This window comes from Myxine glutinosa, chromosome 1, assembly GCF_964187855.1.
Source record: "Myxine glutinosa chromosome 1, kmMyxGlut1.1, whole genome shotgun sequence".
Classification (NCBI taxonomy): Eukaryota; Metazoa; Chordata; class Myxini; order Myxiniformes; family Myxinidae; genus Myxine; species Myxine glutinosa.
Genome location: NC_136261.1, coordinates 270,512,999 through 270,536,949, shown reverse-complemented (window position 1 = coordinate 270,536,949; position 23,951 = coordinate 270,512,999). Strand labels below are relative to the sequence as shown.

Here is a 23,951-nt window from a genome sequence, read left to right as displayed (position 1 = left end):
AAATGAAGATCAAATAGCTGTATGTTGAAATATGTTGAAAAAGTCAAAACTTTACATGGGGTGTCCTTACTTTTTCACGTGACTGTATATATGTATATATATATATACCTACACACACACACACACACACACACACACACACACACACACACACACACACACACACACACACACACACACACACACATTAGATCTTCCAGGGAGACAGCCTCTCACCCCTCCCCCCTCCTGTTCTGCCTGGCTCTCAACCCACTGAACAACCTCATAAACAAGCAAGGGCACTGATATAACTTTCAATAAAAGAACATGCAAAGAGACAGCAAATGTGACACATCTATTGTATATGGATGATTTTGCACCAAACGGCAAAAAAACTGGCAGAGAAACTGATATTGGTGAAGCAGTACTCCGACGACATTCAAATGGAATTTGGCCTTGACAAGTTGTGAAATTAAACTCAGACCTCTGGCAAGAATTGAGGCTTTATTCAGCTATTTCTCAAGACAATCCTACAACACAAAAATACACTTTATTAGTCCCATATAAAGGCAACCAGCATACATCTCATTCTAAATCCTTGCAAGCAAGCGTTTACATACCTGGTACATCTCAATAGTATACCGCACAGGGATACAGCATGTCACCTCCCAGCGCACCGAATGGACACAGTTTATATAAGCTCCCTCAAGGTCATTTCTTTTCAGCGGATAGTGTTTGAAACAATATAACATTTTTCATCACATTCTCCCTCCGTTTAAAAAACAAGCAAGCCATAAAGCAATTAATCAAGCAATTCATAAAGCAATTCCAAATAATATAGAGCAGTCTAATAATGCCGGCAGTAATTCCTACCAACCGAGACGCTGCGGTGGCTGACACAGATGACCTGAACGAGTGCGATATATCCCCTCCCTGTCAGTTCCTTCACTAGCCGTAAGGGGGAGTTCGTCCTCTCCCGATAGGATTCTGTGCGGACTAGCCGTCACCGTTCGAATCGGCGAACTAGGTAACAAAGTATCATCTCCGATCACCCCGTTCTCAACCTTCGGCAAATCATACGAATTCAATTGATCGGGCCCTGCAAACCCATTCGCTTTCGTGTCTCTCTCATTCAGCATCTCTCCGCAGGGTGCGAGGTGTCGGACCAATACCATAGTCCCTCGTCGGTCCTGTAATCTGAAGTGCGCATATTCTGGGTTTGCTTCCAAGATGTGTATGCGATCTACCATCAGCTCAGGATGCTGATGCATTGATTGACATGGGAAGCAGTGACAGTTTTGTCAGCCACACTCTGGTTCGAAGTCACGGATGGCCCATCATACCGACATGGTGGCCTACCTGAGTCTATATGGCGTCCGCGTCCCTGTGTCAGAACACCAAAGGAATCTGTGTTGTAAATCTGGTGGCCAACGGGGTGATGTATACGGATGTTAAACTGTTAGTACTGCCGGCATTACAGCTTTGGCGAGCCCGCGCGGAGCAGTCGTGGTGAGCGGTTCGGTTCTTGACATGAATGCCCCCACCAGAGTCACCTGCTTGGCTTTGCTCGAATGGCAGACTTTGGCATAATGGCCTTTCCGGCCACAATTATGGCACACCGCATCTCTTGCCGGGCAAAGTGTCCTCAAATGTCGTCTATTTCCACAGAAATAACATTTTGCCATCGGTTTAGCAGGATTTACTGTAGCCGTCGCTATAAGCTTGTTGTCCTCTGTATCCGAACTCACAACGAGCGATTCATCTCGGCGGGTGTCGGTCCGTGTGGAAGCGCTGTCCGCGGAGATATCGGCCTCCGGGTGCTTCACGGCAGCAGCTGCACCAGCCATCATTTAGGGCCGCCCTTAGGTTTCTGATCTAACCTGGGCTAGTTGAAGTACCCGGGCCTGGTCATATGCGACTTGTAGAGAGGTAGTCTCAGTCTCCAGCAAGTGTTGCCGAATACAGGCGACTGCAGTCCTGTTATGAAGGCATCCCACATGAGGTCGTCGATGACCTCGACGGCTGTTCTCTCAGGCAGCCCACATTCTTTGCCGAGCTGTCGTAGAGCCTGTACATATTGCTCCAGGGACTCCGTAGTCTCCTGCCTCCTGGTAGCAAGAAGATGGCAGGCATATATCGGACTCTTTGGTTTCACATAGAGGGCGCGCAAAGTGGCTGTGGCCGCCTTGTATGTCTCACAATGATTTAAATAATCATAGACCATGTTCGACGCTTCAGTATTCAAGGAGCGAGACACAAAAAAGGAGTACATGGCCATACGACTGCCAGTCAGTATTCAAGCAACTCTCACAAAGGAGTGAGCCATGAAAAAAAAAGAGTTGGACAGATTGGGAGTCGAGAAAGAAGGTTTATTTGAATGGCTAAAAAGAGGTCAGCTCAATTGGGATGGAGAACAAATCTTAATAAATGCCTAAGACCAAGGACACCATACCAATGGGTTGAAAAAGATGGTAGGACTGAGTCAATCAGACAAGTGTAGGTTCTGCAAGGTAAAAACAGAAAGAAAGAGCCACCACTTATCGGGATGGAAAAAACTCATGTCAGAGCAGCTGTGCACCGAAAGGCACAACAACGTATGTTGAGAAAGCTGAAGAGCAGCGAAGTTGTACCAGGGATAGTTGGAGCAACGGGAAAGATAAATAAGAACCTTACAGTGATCTTAGCAACCATCCCTGGGAATATTACTACAAACGAACTGCAGTTGGAAGGTGTCCGATGATTGGCGACGATCCTGAAAAGATCCCTCAGAACAAAACTTTAAGAACCAGAAAACTTCACAACTTGGTCCATGAATCATGACACCTTACAAAAACAAAGGTGGAAACTTTGAGACCTGGGAGAACTCCATTACACCTTTTGAACCCCACATATGGAGATAACAACAACGAACGACACACACACACACACACACACACACACACACACACACACACACACACACCCTCTCCCTTTTGGACAAGACTAATTACAGGAAGCCATTGTGCTTTTCATGTAGAGATGGCACATAATGAGACAAGGTTGGCAAAACGATGCCATGACGACTGAAAGTGGTGAATAAGCTCACGTCCTGTCTTGGTAACTGTATTTATTGGTGTAACTTGAACCATGTAATTTACTGTACTGTTTGCTGTGATGAGTTCACCACAGTATCACCCTGCTTATATTTGCCATCCACATGCTGTGTTGTTGGAATCCCGATGCATTTCAAGCTTTACCTTACATTTCCATTTTGCAGGTAACGTTTCGTACTCGGATTTACCACTGTAACATCAACAGTCATGGCATGATTTGCCTCGATATTCTCAAAGACAATTGGAGTCCTGCACTTACCATTTCGAAAGTCCTGCTGTCCATTTGCTCCCTGCTCACCGATGCCAATCCTGGTAGGCTAGGAAAATATGCTGGTCATTATTTATGTTGCTCATTCTCATATCCCAGTGTCTTTGCTTTTTATTTTCCTGTTTTCATTATCTCTTTGATCTAATCTGTTTTTGTTATTAAAGAATTGTTATTTTTATTAGTTCCCCTCTGATTTAACCAGAGGAGACTGAAGGTTTGCCCTCCATCTGTCTGTCCGTTTATCTGTCCCACCTGTGGTTTTCCAGACTTTTCCCTCATACCCTTTAAGGTATTCAACTGAAAGTTGGTACATGGCTCTATTATGATAATTTACAGAACAAGTTTGAGGTTTGGGGTGTTTCATGAATTTCCACGGAATTATGCCTTCCTTGGACTTAGAAACTATCACATATTAGACATGGGTCAGTTTTCCAGACATTTCCAGGCCAAGGGCCTCTCACTCACTCACCGCAGGCAGGTTGGTGGTCTTTCCGTCTTCTACCGACTCCTCTCTGGCCTTACCCCCCAGCTCTCTCTGGGCTCTGTCCCGCAAATATTCCTACAGGTCGCACAAGATCCGCCTGCAACCCTCTTATGGTCAAACTGCCAAAATCAAGACTCTCTGCTCACCTTCACTCCTTCATTCCTCTTTTCTCCCGCCTCTGGAACAAACTCCCTCACTCTCTTCAATCCCACTCCACCCTCCAGGTCTTTAAAACAGCTGTTCACCACCATCTCTTATCTTCCCCCATCCAAAACCTTGATCTTTTCTACCCCCGCTAATTTCACCCCAATTCCACTTTTTTGAAATACCAACTTCTGTCCTGGAAGTCCTTGGTGTCCTTGTGTTTTATACTTCTCCCTCCCCCCCCCCCCCCTTCTCACGCCTCCTCCCCCCAAGCCCTCTCCCTTCCACACATCTCCCTGCTCTCAAATGTTGTGTTTGTGTGCTTCCCCTTCTCTCCCCATCTTGTTTTCCGCTCCCTCTTTTTATATATTTTGTTTGTCTGGTTGATTTGTTTGTGAAGTAAATGTTAGCTCTTTCACGAGCCTCGATTCAGTATACAAAAAAAAAAAAAAATTCTCCCTTACCCTTTAACATATTCAACTGAAACTTGGTACATGGCTTTATTATGATAAGTTACAGGAGAAGAGTAAATGTAACACCATGATTTAAGAAAGGATCCTGAGAAGAATTGGGGAACTCACACCTGTTCGTTTGACTTCAGTTGTGGGGAAGGTGTTGGAAATATTAATTGAAGAATGGATAGAGAAACATCTTACTATAATTCACCAAATGTCCATCTGTTGTCTGTCTCTGTCTGTTCAAAGGTACCGTAAAAACTGCTGAACCGATCACAAAGATATTTTGGGTGGATAATCCTGAGATCTCCAGGAGTAAAATAGGCTATTTAGTTTTCCCAATTTCAGCTTTAGTCTCCAGCATTCTCAGGTTTGGACTCCAGCATAACATTCGCGTTCGCATAACGTTCATTGTTCTCATTGGGACGATGTTGTTTTCCCGGGTGCCGCACAAACGGCTGCAGCAATCGCTGCATAGCTGCACCGATCGAACTCGGTGACCTCGGACAAAGACCTTTTATAAGGACACGGGTTGAATCCCTGCTTGAGAGAATTCTAACCCATTTCAATTGAAGGAAACACGTATCGGGAGTACATACGACATAGCGATTGTGAACACGATCAGTTTAATCTCCACATGAGAGAACTCCACATAGCTATTCGGGCGGTGAATACGCTAACAGATCGCTGTCTCCATCGATCTTGCCAAGGCCATAACAGCTATCGGCTCAAAATCCTTTTAACTGTTGATTTGGAAGTTTTTACAATGAAGGAAACACGTATCGGGAGTACGTCTTCAGTATCAAGCTTAAATCTGTCACGGCGGATCTGAAGAGCGGAATGCTTGGAGAAGTGGTGGGCTACTTTGGCATGAAGGAGGATCAGAAACGTGGACTCCCACACTGCCACATCCTGCTGATACTTGCTCCCGCATGACGTTATTTTCCCGGGTGCCGCACAAACGACTGCACCGATCGAGATTTAATGGATGTTTATATAAATCGTTTAAAAGAAAAAAAGCCTTCAATTTCTGATATTTAACCTTTTCAATTGGGCCTCCCAATTGAAGCCCCTCCCATAGGGCGGGTACCGTTGCTCGTTTGAATAATTCCAAGTTAATTAAAGGTAGTCAGCATGGGTTTATAAAGGGAAATTATGTTTAACAAATTTATCGGAGTTATATGAGGTAGTTTCTGATTGGGTGGATGGGGAAAGTGTAGTGGATGGAGACTTGCAGAAGGCATTTGATAAGCTGGCCAGGTAGCTAACTGGATTGGAAACTGGATTAGTGATAGGAAGCAAGTAGTGGGGAACCTCAGGGATCAGTTCTAGGACCATTATTATTCGTAATTGGCCTCAATGATTTGGATAGTGGAGTTAAAAGTAGGCTTTCCAAATTGACAGATGACACTTATCTTGGAGGTAAGGCGGATAGCAGAGTGGGGGTGAATAGATTCAGGAAAGTCGAGATACTTTCATAAATTCGGCAAAATATGGTTAGATGCAGTTTTACAAAAATAAATGCAAGTGTCGGAGATTGGTAAGAATTAAAATACAGATTACACAATGCAAGAGCAGTCTTGGAGCATGTCATACGGGAGATGGATCTGAGGGTTGTAATATATATTGGGGGTTTGGGCAGACAGCACAATGCCACACAGGTATAGGTAAAGCTAACAGAGTTTTAGGTTGTATCCGTAGGGGGGTAAATTATAAATCAAAAGAGGTAGTGATAACTGTATAGGAATTTAGTGTGGCCTCATCTAGAATATTGTGTGCCGTTTTGGTCACTACACTGAGGAAGGACATAGCCTGCCACAGAGAGGGTTATGCATACGGTTACTTCATTGATTCTCGGCCTAGCTAGACTCAGCTATGAGGAGTGGCTGAATGAGACAGGACTTTATACATTAGAAAGGCGTTGGTTATGAAGGGATATGATGGAGATGTTTTTTCAGTAGAATAGACAGTGATAGGACCATTGGCCGTAGCCTGAGAGTAAAGAAGAGGAGACAGTAATAAGGAAAGGGTGCTTCAGTCAGAGAGTAGTTGTTATTGACTAAAATGGTCTTCCTGGAAAATTAGTGGCAGCAGAAAGATTAGACAGGTTTAAATTGGAATTAGATAGGCACCCAGATGCATCGGAGATACAGGGATATTGGCAGGACTTATAGGTAGCTTGCATGTGGATGGGTGATGGTAACTGGTATTGGTGTAGTGCAGGCTTGATGTTCCAAATGGCCTCTTCCTGTGCCAAAGTTCCTTGTATATCCTTGTATCTCTCTGTTTTCCAGCTGATCCTCTTGTGGGAAGCATTGCCAAGCAATACTTGACCAACCGCGGCGAACACGACAAGACTGCTCGCCAGTGGACCCTACGCTATGCCACGTAATATGTGTAACCCGGGCCTTGTTTCATGGATAGCTTTGCTTTTCCCTTGTATAACCCCCTTGTTTTGCAATGATTTAAAATAATCAATTTTTTTTTTTGCGTCAATTATTGAAGATCTTGGTTTAGCGATAGGAAGCTAAATTGAATGGGGTTTTTTTGCCACATAGAACTTGCCTAAGTGAACCAAAACAATGCAGTACACCATATTTTATTTTTATTTCATTTAAAGGAAAGTTTTGCTTGTCTGCAAAATTGTAAGTTTCTTTGGTCATGATCTGAAATTCGTATTTTTAGAATTCTTTGTAAATTATGAACATTTATCACGTTTTGTTTTTGTTTTTAAGGGGGGATGGGGGTTGATCAGCTGTACCTCCGTGAAACGATCCAAATTCCTTACAACGTGCCTTTATTTCCAAGCTGCCTCCTTGGATTCTGAGGATGCACAAGTTTAAATGATTGTAATGTAACGGATGATAAGCAAATATAGTTTTACCTCAAGCAAAAAAAATACTGCATTGTACCGCTTTTCTCTTTCCCACCACAATAATTAGCATTTTCCTTCCTCGTTGAAAAACTACTTTCAGTGAACTTGCTTTTCCCTTGAGTTTTTGAAAGGTTTGCTCAAAATTGAGTGCCTCTTACTTTCACTTGCAGCTTTAACAGTTTGATTGTTCCACTGAAATCATGTTTTGCTCCTCTTGTTCTGCACCCATTTTTGTGGAAACTTCTATCGCCCATCGAGTGATTAAACCGGTATAATCTCCTTATAATTTGATTAAAATTTGAGCTGAGAATAGTTTGCCATTTACACTATAAAATAGGTCTCGTATTGCAGTAAGTGAAAGTAATAATTGTTCAAGTATCTACTGTTATGAAATTTCATTTTTGGATCTCGTGGGATGCCAAGTGCAGAGAGAACACCAAGCAAGTGTCTCAGGATGGAAATTGTGTAATTTCATTCGTTCGTAAAAATGTTATAGGTTTTTCCCTGTGCTAAACTAAATGGCATTTTGATGTTTTTTTAATATTTATATATTATAAATATATATTTAAAAGAAGCGTGGGCTTTTCTGGGTTGAATTTCCTGAATTGGTAGCATTACTATGGGACAAACTGCTTTGTTGTTGTTGTTATTGTTGTTGTTTAGGGACTTAGTATATGCCTCCTGGATTTTTTAATATTTCTTTGGTGGAGGTGTTCTGTATCTGCATTTGATACACAATGAAGGTGAAGACTAGTTCTTTCTCTTTTTGTACAAATTGCTAAAGAAAATCATCTTTTTTTTCTTTTCTTCCAAAGTTTCATTGGATCAGCACTCATTCTCAAAAATAGAACAGCTATTTCCTCGGCAGATTTTGAAACCACGTGGCTTTGTTAATACGTCACATCCACCAATTTTTTTTATTTTTTTATTCTGATAGATGCCAATTTTATTTCTTTTGTTTTAAAAGTGACTTATGTATGAGTGCTTTTGAACTTCTAAATGTTTTTTTTGGTTCAACTTCTTGGTTGAATTTCTAAATGTTTTGTTGGGTTCAGCTTCTTGGTTGAAATTATAAATGTTTTTTTTTTTTGGATCAACTTCTTGGATGAACTTCTAAATGGTTTTTTTTTCGTTCAAATGAGGTGAAAAAAGTTAATACTTTTAAATAACATATTAGTTTCCGTTTGTTGGCAGCTGTTCCTTTTTGGAAGAAGTAATGTCATGAAGAAAGCATGATTGAAATCCTTTAAAGGTCCAATTTTCCCGAAGTCTGGCACAGACTTTGACGGAGCTTAATAGCAAATAACGTTTTGTTAGACACAATCATGACTGGTCAATACCTTTAAAAAATAAAATTTGCTTCCAACTTGCTAATGGAAATACTGTACATTAGATCCCTTGATCATGGTAATTATTTCCAGCTTTTCACACTTTATACAGGAGTGCAAAAGTCTCGTTCCATTCCAGTATAACAAGATAAACACAAAGGTTGCATTGGAATCAACTTTTATTCTTTACACAGAAATGTGACGTTGTTTTTGATTAAAGCATTATCTTCCTGTAAATTTTTGTTGTTCATGATTTTCGCATCTCACACAAGTGCTGTTTCTGTGACTTGCCTTTACTCGAATAACGCTTTTCATGATGTTTGTATAGTGAATATTATTAACTTTAAACTTGGTTTTAAATATGGCCTGTATGCAAGATTTTTTTGTAGTTCACTTGAACAGATGGAAATGTCATCGTCATTCGTGTGCAGCACGCAGCTGTGGGTTACCATCAGTTCTTGAAGGGGTATGGCAGTGCCACTGATGTAGTGCCCACCTGGAGGTTACAGCAGCAATTTGGAGATTGGGCAGGGTGCCTGCGATAGCTTGCCAACTCTTCGGGAAGTACACCGTAGGATCTTTAACATCCACCAACTAATGCCAGCAAATGGGAGGCCCAGTTTATTGTCCATCTGAGGGATGACACACAGCACTGGATTTGGTGGCCGGTGACCAGGCGACTGCCTAGGGCGCCGGGGTCAGGGGACGAGGGAGTCGACTGATGGGCTTGGGGTGCACCTGCCACAAAGCTCCAACAAGGAAAATTGATGCAGGAGGATGGATGTCAATCAGCCATCATACTTATGCCACACCAACACCAGAATAAATAAATCCATCAAGCTAACGACTACATGTCATTGAAGGGGAGGAGTGGAGAGGAGATGGGAAAAGTGTGGCAGGCTCAGGGACATCACCAGGCTGATAAAATGTAAAAAAAAAAGTGCTGACAAATCCTACCAATATCTGTGTACCATCTATCTCCAATGCTTTGAGGTAACTATCTAATTCCAAATTGAACCTTTCTACTGTTTCTGCTGCCATTACCTTTCCAGGGAGACCATTCCATGAATGAACTACTCTTTGAGTGAAAGACCTTTGCCTTAACACCATCTTTAACTCTCTTCTTTACTCTCAGGCTCCATCCCTGGTCCTATCGATTCTGCTGAAGAACTCTTCTGCACTTTTGTCTATGCCCTTCATTATCTTAAACATCTCGATCATATCTCCTCATATCCGCCTCCCTTATAATGTTTCACACTCTGCCTCCTTAAGCCACCCCACATAGCTGAGTCTAGCTATGCCCAGAATCAATCTAGTAGCCCTGCGCCAAACCCTCTCCATCTCAGCTTTGACCTTCCTGAGATGTAGTGTCCAAAACTGTGCACAATATTCTATACAAGGCCCCATTAAATTCCGATACAATATTTAAATCACCTATTTTGATTTATAATTGAACCCCCTATGAATACAACCTAAAACCCTGTTTGCTTTACCTTTAGCTACCTGGCACTGTCTTGTCTGCCCCTTCCCCCCCCCCCCCCCCCCTAAAATATATATTACCGCCCTCAGGTCCATCCCCTGTGTGCTTACATCACGTGATGTCTATTTTCATTATTCTTAGCCAAACACAACCTTGCATTTCTTTATGTTTGACTCCATCTTCCAATTTTTTCCCCAAATCTATGAAAGTATGTAGATTTTCCTGGATATAATAACTACCCCCTCTGTACTATGTACCTTACCTCCAAGCTTTGTGTCATCTACAGATTTGTTCTGATTGGTTTGAAAATATCTGTCAAATAGAGAGCAATACAGATGTTATGATTCCACTGATTCTGACACATTACTTGTAAAATGTGGACTTCCCCAAGGATCCATATTAGGATCTTCTTCCCCAAGGATCCCCCTTCTGTTTTTATTACCCTCGCAGGAGGAGAGGGTATTGCATTTGGGTCCGTTTGTTACTTGCCGGATAAGATTCTGGCAAGTATGTTGGTTGGTTGGTTTGTCTGTTTGTGCGCAGTACTACGTCTACACCGTTGCACATAGCATCGCCATACTTTACACACATATTTTTCTTGCCTTGGAATAGACTGTGCCCAATTTTTAACTCTCTCAGCCCAAAGCCTCCATTATGATGTCAAAAATCGATAATTCCACAAGTACAAAACTTCATCCAAGCAATCAAGATGCAATTTCTTGAGCGCCATGCCGGCACAAACGGGTGGGTGGAAAAAAAGGATGACGTCATCGGTCACGTGGTTCGGCCGCCATCTTGGAAAAACCGAAAAAAATTACACCTCTATATCTCCGAAAGTGCTGAATAGAAAAAATTGAGACATGGCTCATTGTAAAGAACTCTCCATGGGGAATAAAATATGTCTGATGATGTCATAGGTGCCTCAATTATGACGTTATAATTCGACAAGGACAAAACTTCATCCGATCAAGATGAAATTTCTTGAGCATAATCTAGGAATAAATTAGTTTAGAAAACAAATAATGATGACGTCATCGGTCACGTGGTTCGGCCGCAATATTTGTCCAAAATGGCCGATAAAAAAGTACATTCCGGCAAGTCCTCGGTCTCTGACCGATCTTTCATGTTTGTTTGTCTGTGCGCAGTACTACGTCGACACCGTTGCACATAGAATCGCCATACTTTACACACATATTTGTCTTGCCCTGGAATAGACTGCGCCCAATTTTTTAACTCTCTCGGCCCAAGGCCTCCATTATGACGTCATAATTCGATAAGTACAAAACTTCGTCCAATCATGATGAAATTTCTTGAGCATAATCTAGTTGCCCTGGAATACACTGTGCCCAATTTTTAACTCTCTCAGCCCATAGCCTCCATTTAAAAGAAAAAAAAAAGGCCTTCAAAGCCTTCATCCAATAAAAAAAGAAGAAGCCCAAAGCCTCCATTATGACGACATAATTCGATAATTTGACAAGTACAAAACTTCATCCAATCAAGGTGCAATTTCTTGAGCGCCATGTCGGCATAAACCGGTAGAAAAAAAAAATGACGTCATCGTTCACGTGGTTTGGCCGCCATCTTGGAAAAACCGAAAAACTTTTCACCTCTATATCTCCGAAAGTGCTGAATAGAAAAAATTGAGACATGGCTCATTGTAAATAACTCTCCATGGGGAATACAATATGTCAATGATGATGTCATAGGTGCCTCCATTATGACGTCATAATTCGACAAGTACAAAACTTCATCCGATCAAGATGAAATTTCTTGAGCATAATCTAGGAATAAATTAGTTTAGAAAACAAATGATGACGTCATCGGTCACGTGGTTCGGCCGCCATATTTTTAATTCCGGCAAGTCCTCGGTCTCTGACCGATAACTCTACAGGCCCAAAGCCTCCATTATGACATCATAATTCGATAATTCGACAAGTACAAAACTTCATCCAATCAAGATGCAATTTCATGAGCGCCATGTCGGCATAAACTGGTGGGGGAAAAAAAAATGATGACGTCATCGGTCACGTGGTTCGTCCACCATCTTGGAAAAACCAAAAAACTTTGCACCTCTATATCTCCGAAAGTGCTGAATGGAAAAAATTGAGACATGGCTCATTGCAAAGAACTCTCCATGTGGAATAAAATATGTTAATGATGATGTCATAGGTGCCTCCATTATGACGTCATAATTCGACAAGTACAAAACTTCATCCGATCAAGAAATGTGTTGAGCATCATCTGGGGATAAATTGGTGGAGAAAAAAATAATAATGACGTCATCGGTCACGTTGTTCGGCCGCTGAATACAATTAAACCACCACCTGCACACCTCTTTTTGCTGTATGTTCAAATTTAACAAAGATGTTCATTCCCATTCCACACGACACCACTGCCTGCTCTCACTACCCACTCACCAATGCCTGCTCTCGCTACCCACTCACCAATCCCTGCTCTCGCTACCCACTCACCAATGGCTGCTCTCGCTACCCACTCACCAATGCCTGCTCTTGCTACTCACTCACCAATGCATGCTCTCGCTGCCCACTCACCAATGCCTGCTCTCTCTGCCCACTCACCACTGCCTGCTCTCACTACCCACTCACCAATGCCTGCTCTCTCTGCCCACTCACCAATCCCTGCTCTCACTACCCACTCACCAATGGCTGCTCTCGCTACCCACTCACCAATGCCTGCTCTTGCTACTCACTCACCAATGCCTGCTCTCTCTGCCCACTCACCACTGCCTGCTCTCACTACCCACTCACCAATGCCTGCTCTCGCTACCCACTCACCAATGCCTGCTCTCGCTCACCCTCTTCACCAATGCCTGCTCTCTCTACCCACTCACCAATGCCTGCTCTCGTTACCCACTCACTAATGCCTGCTCTTGCTACCCCTCCTCACCAATGCTTGCTCTCGCTACCCACACACCAATCCCTGCTCTCGCTACCCACTCACCAATGCCTGCTCTCGCTACCCCTCACCACTGCCCGTCCTCGCTACCCATCACCACTGCCTGTCCTCGCTACCCCTCACCACTGCCTGCTCTCGTTGCCCCCTCACCACCATCTGCCTTCGCTACCCCTCAATCAAAGGAACGCAACACGGAGCATGTTTAAAGTCTTTAGTATGACTTGTGTGTGGTCGGATTGGAACCAATGACCTTCCAGACCTATATCGGATGCTCCAACCATTCCACCACCGAATATGTTTGGGAAAAATCCATTGTTGGGCGCACATGTCTCGGATTGCAGGAGAGTTACAAGCTTAAGCTGCCATTGTTGTTCGCCACCCCAATTTTGTTTTGGCAATTACACCATTCATTTGTTATCTCTTGGAAGCATTTTCTTCTGGTCACATATGACCATTGAAGCATGATGTGAATTTTGTACTTTATGACCACCTGGGTGTTTTTTGGTATTTTCAATTTCTTCATTTCCTTACTTTGTCTATTTCTCCTTCCTCAATGCTATGGTTTTAGAAAGAGATCGGCCGTCCAGCAAGTAGACTGGGAGCAGGTTGTCTTGTAAGGAGGGATAGAGGTCATATAGCAAAGAACTCCTTGATATTACCTAGCAAAAGTGCTATTTCACAGGTGTCAAATAATAGGAATGTGTGAAATTAATGGTTTGCATTATGTAGACTTTTTTTTTTTTTCCTAATTGGCTATTGCTTTTTCAGAAACAGGCCTTAGGTCTCGACCATGAAGGTTTGTGTGTTACAATTCCATGTGTTGGGGATTTTGGTGTGGGGCATTTTGACCATAGGGTGAGGCTTTTGGTTTAAGATGTAATTGAAGGAACTGCGCTCCAACGCGAGTCGAAAGAATTGACGCGACCAAAGACGGAATTCGTCCGAGTTGCTTTATTGAAACAAAACAGCTCAGGTATTCTGACAAGCCCGTTTATCGGGCAGCAATATATATACACATTTATGTCGGGAAGTTTGCCCGGCAAAAGCTATACCGGGCACGCCCGGGTGTCAAGGGCGAGCCTTGGAAAGGCGAGTCTGGACCTGCCCGGGCGTGTTTGGCTGCGGCCTGGCAAGTCGAGGCTGGGCGTGCCCGGGCGCTCTGGGCAAGCCCTGGAAAGGCGATAGCGGGCATGCCCGGACTCTCTGGGCGAGCCCTGGAAAGGCGATAGCGGGCATGCCCAGACGCTCTGGGCGAGCCCTGAAAAGGCGATAGCGGGCATGCCCGGACGCTCTGGGCGAGCCCTGGAAAGGCGATAGCGGGCATGCCCGGGAAAGACGAGACCGGGCGTGCCCGGGAGGTTCGGGAGTGCCCGGGAACAGTGAGTCCGGGCATGCCCGGGAGAGGCGCGTCTGGCCGTGTTCTGGCCGGTGCAAGGTGATTGTGTGCATCCAGCGGTAACCGCTACACACGCCCCTCCAGAATCGACCTGCACCGGCAGGGTCAATTTAAGGGGGGTCCGGATGACCCTGCTGAAGCGACCCCTGGAGGGTCGTGGGGAGGGGTCCGACGTGGTGGTGGGTGGTCGAGCGGGGGGAACTGTGGACGGGGGGCGGCCTCGCCGCGGAGGAAGGGCCAACCGTGGTGGTCGGTCGACGTCCATGTGCGCCGGTTTGAGGCGGTCCACAGAAATCCGGTCCGGCCGGTCGACGATGAAAGACTTGTCGCCCCGTCGCAGGACCCGGAAGGGCCCGTCGTACGGCGGCCGGAGTGGCCCCCGGTGCGCGTCATGACGCACAAAGACGTACTCCGCTGTGCGAAGCGCCGGGGGGACATAGGACTGGGGGCCACCGTGGCGGGACGTCGGCACGGGGGCAAATCGTTGGGCGGCCTCCTGGAGGTCCGAGCGCTGCCGAGCGGCGGACCAGGGACTGGTAGCGTCGGGCACGAATTCGCCCGGGACGCGGAGCGGCTGGCCGTAGACGAGCTCGGCGGAGGACGCCTGGAGGTCTTCCTTGGGGGCCGTGCGAAGGCCCAAAAGGACCCACGGCAGCCGGTCGGCCCAACCGTCCTGAAGGCCGGCCATGAGTGCGGCCTTCATGGAGCGGTGAAACCGCTCGCACAACCCGTTGGCTTGGGGGTGGTAGGCCGTGGTGCGGTGCAGCGTGACCCCCAACGAACGGGCGACCGCGCCCCAAAGCTCAGACGTGAACTGTGGGCCGCGGTCGGACGAGATGTCCGCTGGTGCGCTGAAGCGCGCGACCCAGGTGGCGATGAACGCCTGCGCCACGTCGGCGGTGGTGGTGGAGGCGAGGGGCACGGCCTCCGGCCACCTGGTGGTCCTGTCCACCATGGTGAGCAGGTGGGTGAACCCCCGCGAGGGGGGCAGGGGACCCACCAGGTCCACGTGGACGTGGTCAAAACGCCGTTCAGGCACGGCGAAAGGTGCCAGCGGGGCCTGGGTGTGGCGGTGGACCTTGACCCGCTGGCAGGCCGTGCAGGCGTTGGCCCAGTCGCGGATGTTTCGTCGAAGGCCGTGCCAGACGAAACGCGCCGACACCAGCTTCTGAGAAGCTTTCCGGCCCGGGTGAGAAAGGCCGTGGATGGAGGCGAAGATGCGGCGCTGCCAGGAAACGGGCACGATGGGGCGAGGCTGGCCCTGGGAGACGTCGCAGAGCAGGACGGTGCCCGCGAAGGGAATGTCGGCCAGGCGGAGGCCCGTGTCCGCCGCACGGAGTGCCTGCACCGAGGCGTCGGTGGTCTGGTCGGCCGCCATGAGCGCGAAGTCCACGCCGAGGAGGACCGCGTTCGCGCTGGCCCGAGAAAGACAGTCGGCCACGGCGTTGTCTTTGCCGGCGACGTGCCGGATGTCCGTGGTGAACTCCGACACGGCGGAGAGGTGGCGCTGCTGGCGGGCCGACCACGGCTCCGTGACCTTAGCCATTGCGTAGACCAACGGCTTGTGGTCGACGAAAGCCGTGAACGGGCGGCCCTCCAGGAGGTGTCGGAAATGGCGAACGGCCAGGAATAGCCCGAGCAGCTCGCGGTCGAACGTGCTGTAGTTTAACTCGTTCGGCCGGAGTTGCCGGCTGAAAAAAGTGAGTGGCTGCCAAACCCCGTCCACCCATTGCTCATGGATGGCGCCCACCGCGTAGTTGGAGGCGTCCGTAGTGAGGGCAATGGGCGCGTTGAGCACCGGGTGAGCCAGCAGCGTTGCGTCGGCGAGGGCCCGTTTGGCGCTGGCGAAGGCCGCGTCCATGGCCGCGGACCAAACAATGTCATGCTTGGCCGGCTTGCCCCGGAGGGCCTCGTAAAGGGGCCGCATGAGCTGAGCAGCGCGGGGCACGAATCGGTGATAAAAATTCACCATGCCGAGGAACTCTTGGAGGGCCTTGATGGAACGGGGACGCGGGAACGTGGTGATGGCCTCGACCTTGGTCGGCAGCGGCACGGCCCCGGTCTTGGTGATGCGGTGGCCCAAAAAGTCAACGGTCGTCGCGCCGAAGTGGCATTTGACCGGGTTGACAATTAAGCCGTGCTCGCTGAGGCGACCGAACAGTGTTCGGAGGTGGAGGAGGTGCTCGGCGCGGGACGTGCTGGCGACGAGGATATCGTCCAGATAGACGAAAAGAAACGGCAGGTCGCGGAGCACGCCGTCCATCAAGCGCTGGAACGCCTGGGCCGCGTTCTTGAGGCCAAACGGCATCCGCAAAAATTCGAACAGGCCGAACGGCGTGATGACGGCCGTCTTCGGGACGTCGGCCGCCCGGACAGGTACCTGGTGGTAGCCCCGTATCAGGTCAATTTTCGAAAAGATGACCCGTCCCGCCAAACGGGTGGAAAAGTCCTGAATATGCGGGATCGGGTACCTGTCAGGGGTGGTAGCGTCGTTGAGACGGCGGTAGTCGCCACACGGGCGCCATCCACCCCCCGGCTTTGGCACGATGTTCAGTGGCGAGGCCCACGCGCTATCGGAGCGCCGCACGATGCCGAGGTGCTCCAACGCGTCGAACTCGGCCTTCGCCACGGCGAGCTTGGCCGGGTCGAGGCGGCGGGCCCTGGCGTAGACCGGCGGGCCCGTAGTGGGTATGTGGTGCTCAATCCCGTGCCGCACCGCGACGGCCGAAAGTCGGCCGCGTGAGGGCCGGGAATTCCGCGAGCAGGCGAGCGAACTCGTTCGCTGCCGGGAGGGCGCACGCCAGTTCGGTCGGCACGGAGCTGCTCATCGTGCACGCCAGGGAGCTGAAGGTCTCGGCGTTGACAAGGCGACGACGTTTGACGTCGACCAGCAGCCCGTGCGCGCAGAGGAAGTCGGCGCCCAGCAAAGCCATGGGGACGCAGGCGGTCACAAAAGTCCATTGAAAACGCTGGCTGCCGAAGCAGAGGGTGACGACACGTGGGCCGAAAGTGCGTATGGCCGAGCCATTAGCAGCGACCAAAGAGGGGCCGCAAACGGCGTCCCGCCTGTCCTGCTCGGAGGCGGGTATGACGCTCAGTTGGGCGCCGGTGTCACACAGGAAACGCCGCCCAGACGCTTTGTCCCGAATAAACAGCAAGTTGCCCGAGTGGCCGGCGCTCATGGCTGGGAATGAACGCCGGCCCGGCCGTTTCCCGACCTGCCGAAAGTGCACGGGGGCCGGCACGTCCGAGCCTTGTGTCCGAACCTGGCATGGTAATAACACCACGCCCGGTCAGGTGGAGGCCCCGGCCGTCGTGTCGGAAGCGGGCGGTGCGGCGTGGCGGCCGCCAGTTGCACCGGCAGTTCGGCCTCCAACCGCGCAGGGCGCTCGGGCGTCGTGGGCGTCGCCTTGGACGGCGGCGGGCTCCAGGTAACCGCGCCGATGTGCTGGCCCGCCGAGGAGATCTTATCGGCTTCCCTGGCGAGGGCGCGGGAATCCGTGATCAACGTGCCAGCCAGGGCGAGGCGTACCGGGTGAGGCAGCTGGCGAAGGAACAGCTCGCGGAACAGAAAATCCGGAGAGTGCTCACCGAGCAACGAGAGCATATAGTCCATGCGCTCTGACGGGCGCGTGTCGCCGAGCTCGGGCAGAGCGAGCAGGCGCCGTGCGCGTGCTGCCGGTGAGAGGGCGAAAGCGTCGAGGAGGAGTGTCTTCAGCGCGTCGTATTTGTCAGCAGCCGGCGGGTGCTCGAGGAGGCTCAAGGCGCGGCCCGCGGTGGCGGAACCGAGCGCCGCCACAACATGGTGGAAGCGGGTGTCGTCCACGGTGATGCCTCGCAGGGCGAACTGAGAGTCCGCCTGAGCAAACCAAACAGCCGCGTGAGCCTCCCAGAAGGTAGGCAGTTTAAGCGTCACTGCCGTATCCATGTCGGTAGGTCACCAATGAAGGAACTGCGCTCCAACGCGAGTCGAAAGAATTGACGCGACCAAAGACGGAATTCGTCCGAGTTGCTTTATTGAAACAAAACAGCTCAGGTATTCTGACAAGCCCGTTTATCGGGCAGCAATATATATACACATTTATGTCGGGAAGTTTGCCCGGCAAAAGCTATACCGGGCATGCCCGGGTGTCAAGGGCGAGCCTTGGAAAGGCGAGTCTGGACCTGCCCGGGCGTGTTTGGCTGCGGCCTGGCAAGTCGAGGCTGGGCGTGCCCGGGCGCTCTGGGCGAGCCCTGGAAAGGCGATAGCGGGCATGCCCGGACGCTCTGGGCGAGCCCTGGAAAGGCGATAGCGGGCCTGCCCGGACGCTCTGGGCGAGCCCTGGAAAGGCGATAGCGGGCATGCCCGGACGCTCTGGGCGAGCCCTGGAAAGGCGAGAGCGGGCATGCCCGGGAAAGACGAGACCGGGCGTGCCCGGGAGGTTCGGGCGTGCCCGGGAACAGTGAGTCCGGGCATGCCCGGGAGAGGCGCGTCTGGCCGTGTTCTGGCCGGTGCAAGGCGATTGTGTGCATCCAGCGGTAACCGCTACATCTATATTATAATAGCCGTAGATGATTCTGTCTGTCTGTCTGTCTATCTGTTGGGTGTCTGTCCGGGGTGTGGCTTACTCGGTTTGCAGAGTAGCTCCACCCATAGCTCCACCCATTCTGGGAGTGGCTATAAACAAATATCCACCATTTTATTAACTCGCATAGCTTTGAGTCCTGTTTTGTAGGCCCGTGGTGTCTTGCTCTCCCCCAGTTTTATTTCAAATCAAATTCGATAAATCATTTCATTTTTCACAGTCGCTAACATAGTTTTAGACTCGGTTGAAAAAAAACGGGAAGAAAATCCGATGAAAGTTGCCGTTTATAGAACGAAATGAATTCTCAAAGGCCTGTAACTTCAAGGCCATTGAGTCTCTCTCACGCCTTTATCTCCAATCTAACTCACCATATGATTTCATTTTTATCGATGGTTTTACTTTTAGACTCGGTGTCAGCAATAATTGAGAACAATCCACACACGCGGGAAAATGCAGAGATATATTTTTTAAAATCGTGTCATGGTGTATCATACACCGCCCAACATGACACCGCCGGCAATGTGTCGATATATATTAAAAATTCGCTTTTGCTTTTCCGTTATGATATATTACTATTTCGTTTGATGATAGTCGTCACAAAAACGTCAACAATGATGCCGACATATATTTCTTCGTTTTTATTTCATTCAACATATTAGCCGGAAGTAAAATATGTTTCAGGAAATTACCGAGAGATATTTCTTCGTTTTTTTTATTAGTTATGTGCGCATACACTTTAAATAGGTTTATTTGAAATCTTTAATTTTCCACAAACATTCCACACACGCGGGAAAATGCAGAGATATATTTTTTTAAAATCGCGTCATGGTGTATCATACACCGCCCAACATGACACCGACGGCAATGTGTCGATATCTATTTTAAATTCGATATATCATTTCATTTTTCACAGTCGCTAACATAGTTTTAGACTCGGTTGAAAAAAAACGAGAAGAAAATCCGATGAAAGTTGCCGTTTATAGAACGAAATGAATTCTCAAATGCCTGTAACTTCAAGGCCATTGAGTCTCTCTCACGCCTTTATCTCCAATATAACTCACCATATGATTTCATTTTTATCGATGGTTTTAGAGTCGGTGTCAGCAATAATTGAGAACATTCCACACACGCGGGAAAATGCAGATATATTTTTTAAAATCGCGTCATGGTGTATCATACACCGCCTAACATGACACCGACGGCAACGTGTCGATACATATTAAAAATTCGATATATCATTTCATTTTTCACAGTCGCTAACATAGTTTTCGACTCGGTTGAAAAAAAACGGGAAGGAAATCCAATGAAAGTTGCCGTTTATAGAACGAAATGAATTCTCAAACGCCTGTAACTTCAACTTCAAGGCCATTGAGTCTCTCTCACGCCTTTATCTCCAATCTAACTCACCATATGATTTCATTTTTATCGATGGTTTTGGACTCGGTGTCAGCAATAATTGAGAACATTCCACACACGCGGGAAAATGCAGAGATATATTTTTAAAAATCGCGTCATGGTGTATCATACACCGCCCAACATGACACCGACGGCAACGTGTCGATATCACGGAGGTATATAATAAACTGGAGAGCCAATGACGGCTGTCGGCTGAAGCTAGCGGAAGTTGCTTGGCGGCCATATTGGGAAGCCGATTGTGTCTGAACGCTCGAGAGATGAATACGATCCAGTCATCAAAGCTTTCGCACTCACTCTTCAATTTTATTCTGCTAAAGGATACGACTATGTTCGAGAGACATTCGACTTGGCACTGCCAAGTCCATCCACAATCCGGAAATGGTACAGCGCAATTGATGGTTCACCTGGTTTTAGTGCAGTTGTATTCCAAGCACTAGAGAGCCGGTTTAAAGCAGAGAAGGAGACTGGCAAGAGAACACTGTGTAGCCTGATGTTAGACGAGATGGCCATCATGAAGGCAATTGACTTTTTAGGGGACAAGGTATTGGGGTACGTCGACATCGGAAACGGAGTCCAAGATGACAGTGCTCCCCAGGCCAGCAACGCACTGGTTTTCATGCTGGTTGCACTGAATGACAGTTGGAAAGTGCCTGTAGCATACTTTATGATAAATGGATTGTCGGGGAAGGAACAGGCGAATTTGGTGACACAATGTCTACTAAAATTGCATGATATCGGTGCAGAGGTGGTTTCCTTAACTTGCGATGGACCGTCCGCTCATTTGACAATGTTACGTGAGCTAGGTGCCGACATCACGCCGCAGAATGTGAAACCAACATTTCCCCACCCAGCAAATCCCGAAAAGAAAATTTGTGTTGTACTCGATGCATGTCACATGCTTAAACTTGCAAGAAACTGTCTTGGATCCATGAAAATGATGGAGGATGGCAACAAAAAAGTCATCGCGTGGAAATACATCCAGGCACTCTTTGATCTGCAGAAGAGGGAAGGCTTGCGTCTGGGAAATAAGCTCTCCCGGAAACACATCGAGTGGAAGAGCAATGTCATGAAGGTGGACACAGCCGCTCAGACATTGAGCACTAGTGTGGCAGATGCAATTCGGTTTTGCAGGGACACTTTGCAACTATCAGAATTTCAGGGCAGTGAGGCTACCTGCCAATACATTGAAACATTGGACAAACTGTTTGACATTCTAAATTCTCGCAATCCATTGGCACGAAACTACAAGGCACCACTCATGACATCACGAGAAGGACTTTTCCTGCCATTCCTGGATACTGCCTACAGTTACTTGTCCAACATCAAAAACATGAATGGTCAAGTTATGACCAATACGCGTTTGAAAACCCCCTTCATTGGTTTCATGATCTGCATAGAGAGTGTCAAAAATTTGTATTTCACATATGTCAAACCTGCCTCATCTCCCCTGCGATACCTGCTCACGTACAAAATGAGCCAAGACCACATTGAACTTTTCTTTGGAGCGGTCCGCATTGCATGTGGAAGTGGGAATAACCCAACGGCCCGGCAGTTTGTTGCCGCATATAAGCGCCTCTTGATGCGACATGACATCAAGTCTGCAAGTGGGAACTGTTCTGCACAGGACTCAACCAGAATCCTGAATGCGGCTTCCTTCAAGTGCGTTGCAAAGCAGGCTGTGCCTGACGAGAGTCACGACATGTTGGTGGCCAGACGATACGACCTGGAGTTGAGATCGCCGGCAAAAGAGGACCACGACTATGCGGATATTCCAAATTTTGAGCAACTTTCCATCTTTACAGAGTCATGTGTTGGCTATATTGCCGGCTATGTGGTGAGGATGGTGAGGAAGACTCTGAAGTGTAGCCAATGTCTTTCTGCATTGACCAGTAACAATGAAGAATGGCAAACCACACCAATGTACAGCCTGATTGTTACCAAGAACAGGGGTGGCCTCATAGTTCCCTCGCACAGTGTTGTTCGTGTCTGTGAGGCGACTGAACGCTGTGTCAAGAGGCTCCTGGCTGTAAGCAATGGCAAAATGCCTCGTGAAAGTGGGATAAGAGTGGCAATTTCCACTTCTGTCCTTTCTGAGGTCGGTCGGTCTACATTTGCTTCCTTGGATCGGCACATGTTTGACTGTGAGGCAGACAGCAACCATGTGTTTGCTTTAATACATTCTGTATCACAATCATACAGCAAGATACGTTTCCATCATGTTGTGAGAACACTCGATGATGACATGAAGGAAGAGCGCATCAGGAAAAAATATTGCAAACTGGTCCTGTTTGCTCACCAGTGAGGCAACACCAGAGCAAGCTGAAATATAAGAGCGACCTCATCTCTACATGGTGTGGGTGTGTTTTGTGGGTTAACTGTGAATTGTGTGGGTTAACTACATGACAGCGTTTCATGTCATTTATGTGACTGACTCACTGTTGATGTGTTGCTGACCCATGTCAGTGTAGAATAAACTCTGGTTATCATTATATCTGCGTGGTTTCTAACATCTCGGTAATAGAAACATACACATCTTAGTTACAATATAATGACTGAATTAAGTAACATCATATAACATGACAACAAATCAGATCTTTATATTGAGGAATATTATAGAACAAGCCAAAGAATGGCAAACGACGATGTACCTCAATTTTATAGATTTCTAGAAAGCTTTCGACTCCTTGCCCAGAGAAAGTCTGGGTCATAATGAAGAAATACAGCATACCTGGAAAATTAGTGAACCTTGTAAAAGCCCTTTACCAAGACTTTCAATGTGCGGTCGTCGACCAAGGTGAAACAACAGAATGGTTCAAGGTGAAGACAGGAGTTAAACAGGGGTGTAACATGTCAGGATTCTTATTCCTACTAGTGGGTGATTGGGTCATGAGAGGACGATAAAGAACACCGAGCGGTAATTTTGGGCACTTTTTTTTCAAACAAGCTCTAAACCATTGGATTCCCCAGGAAAAATGCGTCTAGAACCAACTTCAAACTTAATGAACACCATTTCCTTAAAGAACGGGATTCTGAGCCCGAATATCAGTTCAAATATTAGTATTCTATATTAATTAAATAGTCGGCGGTCCTAAAATTCGCTCCAGCTGCATCATCAGTGCGCCACGCCTTTGCTTTGACAGGCTTTGTTTACAAAACGATCGGCTTCCCAATATGGCCGCCAGACTATTTCCGGTGGCTTCACGGCGGCTAATGCTGCGAGGTGGCCAATTGGCTCTCCATATTATATACCTCCGTGGTCGATATATATTAAAAATTCGCTTTTGCTTTTCCGTTAAGATATATTACTTTTTCGTTTGATGACAGTCGTCACAAAAACGTCAACAATGATGCCGACATATATTTCTTCGTTTTTATTTAATTCAACATTATTAGCCGGAAGTAAAATATGTTTCAGGAAATTACCGAGAGATATTTCTTCGTTTTTTAAAATTAGTTATGTGCGAATACACTTTAAATAGGTTTATTTGAAATCTTTAATTTTCCACAATATAATTTACTTGCCATTTATCATTTGATGATTACGAGACAAATT

The 23,951-nt window shown here is 47.4% G+C and overlaps 2 protein-coding genes across 3 annotated transcripts in view; both read left to right on the top strand.

Annotated features, from left to right (window-relative positions):
• LOC137437478 (ubiquitin-conjugating enzyme E2 E3) overlaps positions 1 to 8,862 on the top strand; it is a 35,124-nt gene extending 26,262 nt beyond the window's left edge. Inside the window, exons 5-6 of the mRNA XM_068131841.2 lie at positions 3,236 to 3,383; positions 6,717 to 8,862. Of these exons, the coding sequence (XP_067987942.2) occupies positions 3,236 to 3,383; positions 6,717 to 6,814 (246 nt within the window). The 3' untranslated portion in view covers positions 6,815 to 8,862. The remainder of the gene's footprint in view (positions 1 to 3,235; positions 3,384 to 6,716) is intronic.
• Positions 1 to 23,951, top strand: part of FAXDC2 (fatty acid hydroxylase domain containing 2) — an 881,086-nt gene that overhangs the window by 344,618 nt on the left and 512,517 nt on the right. The gene's annotated exons all lie outside the window — the stretch shown is intronic.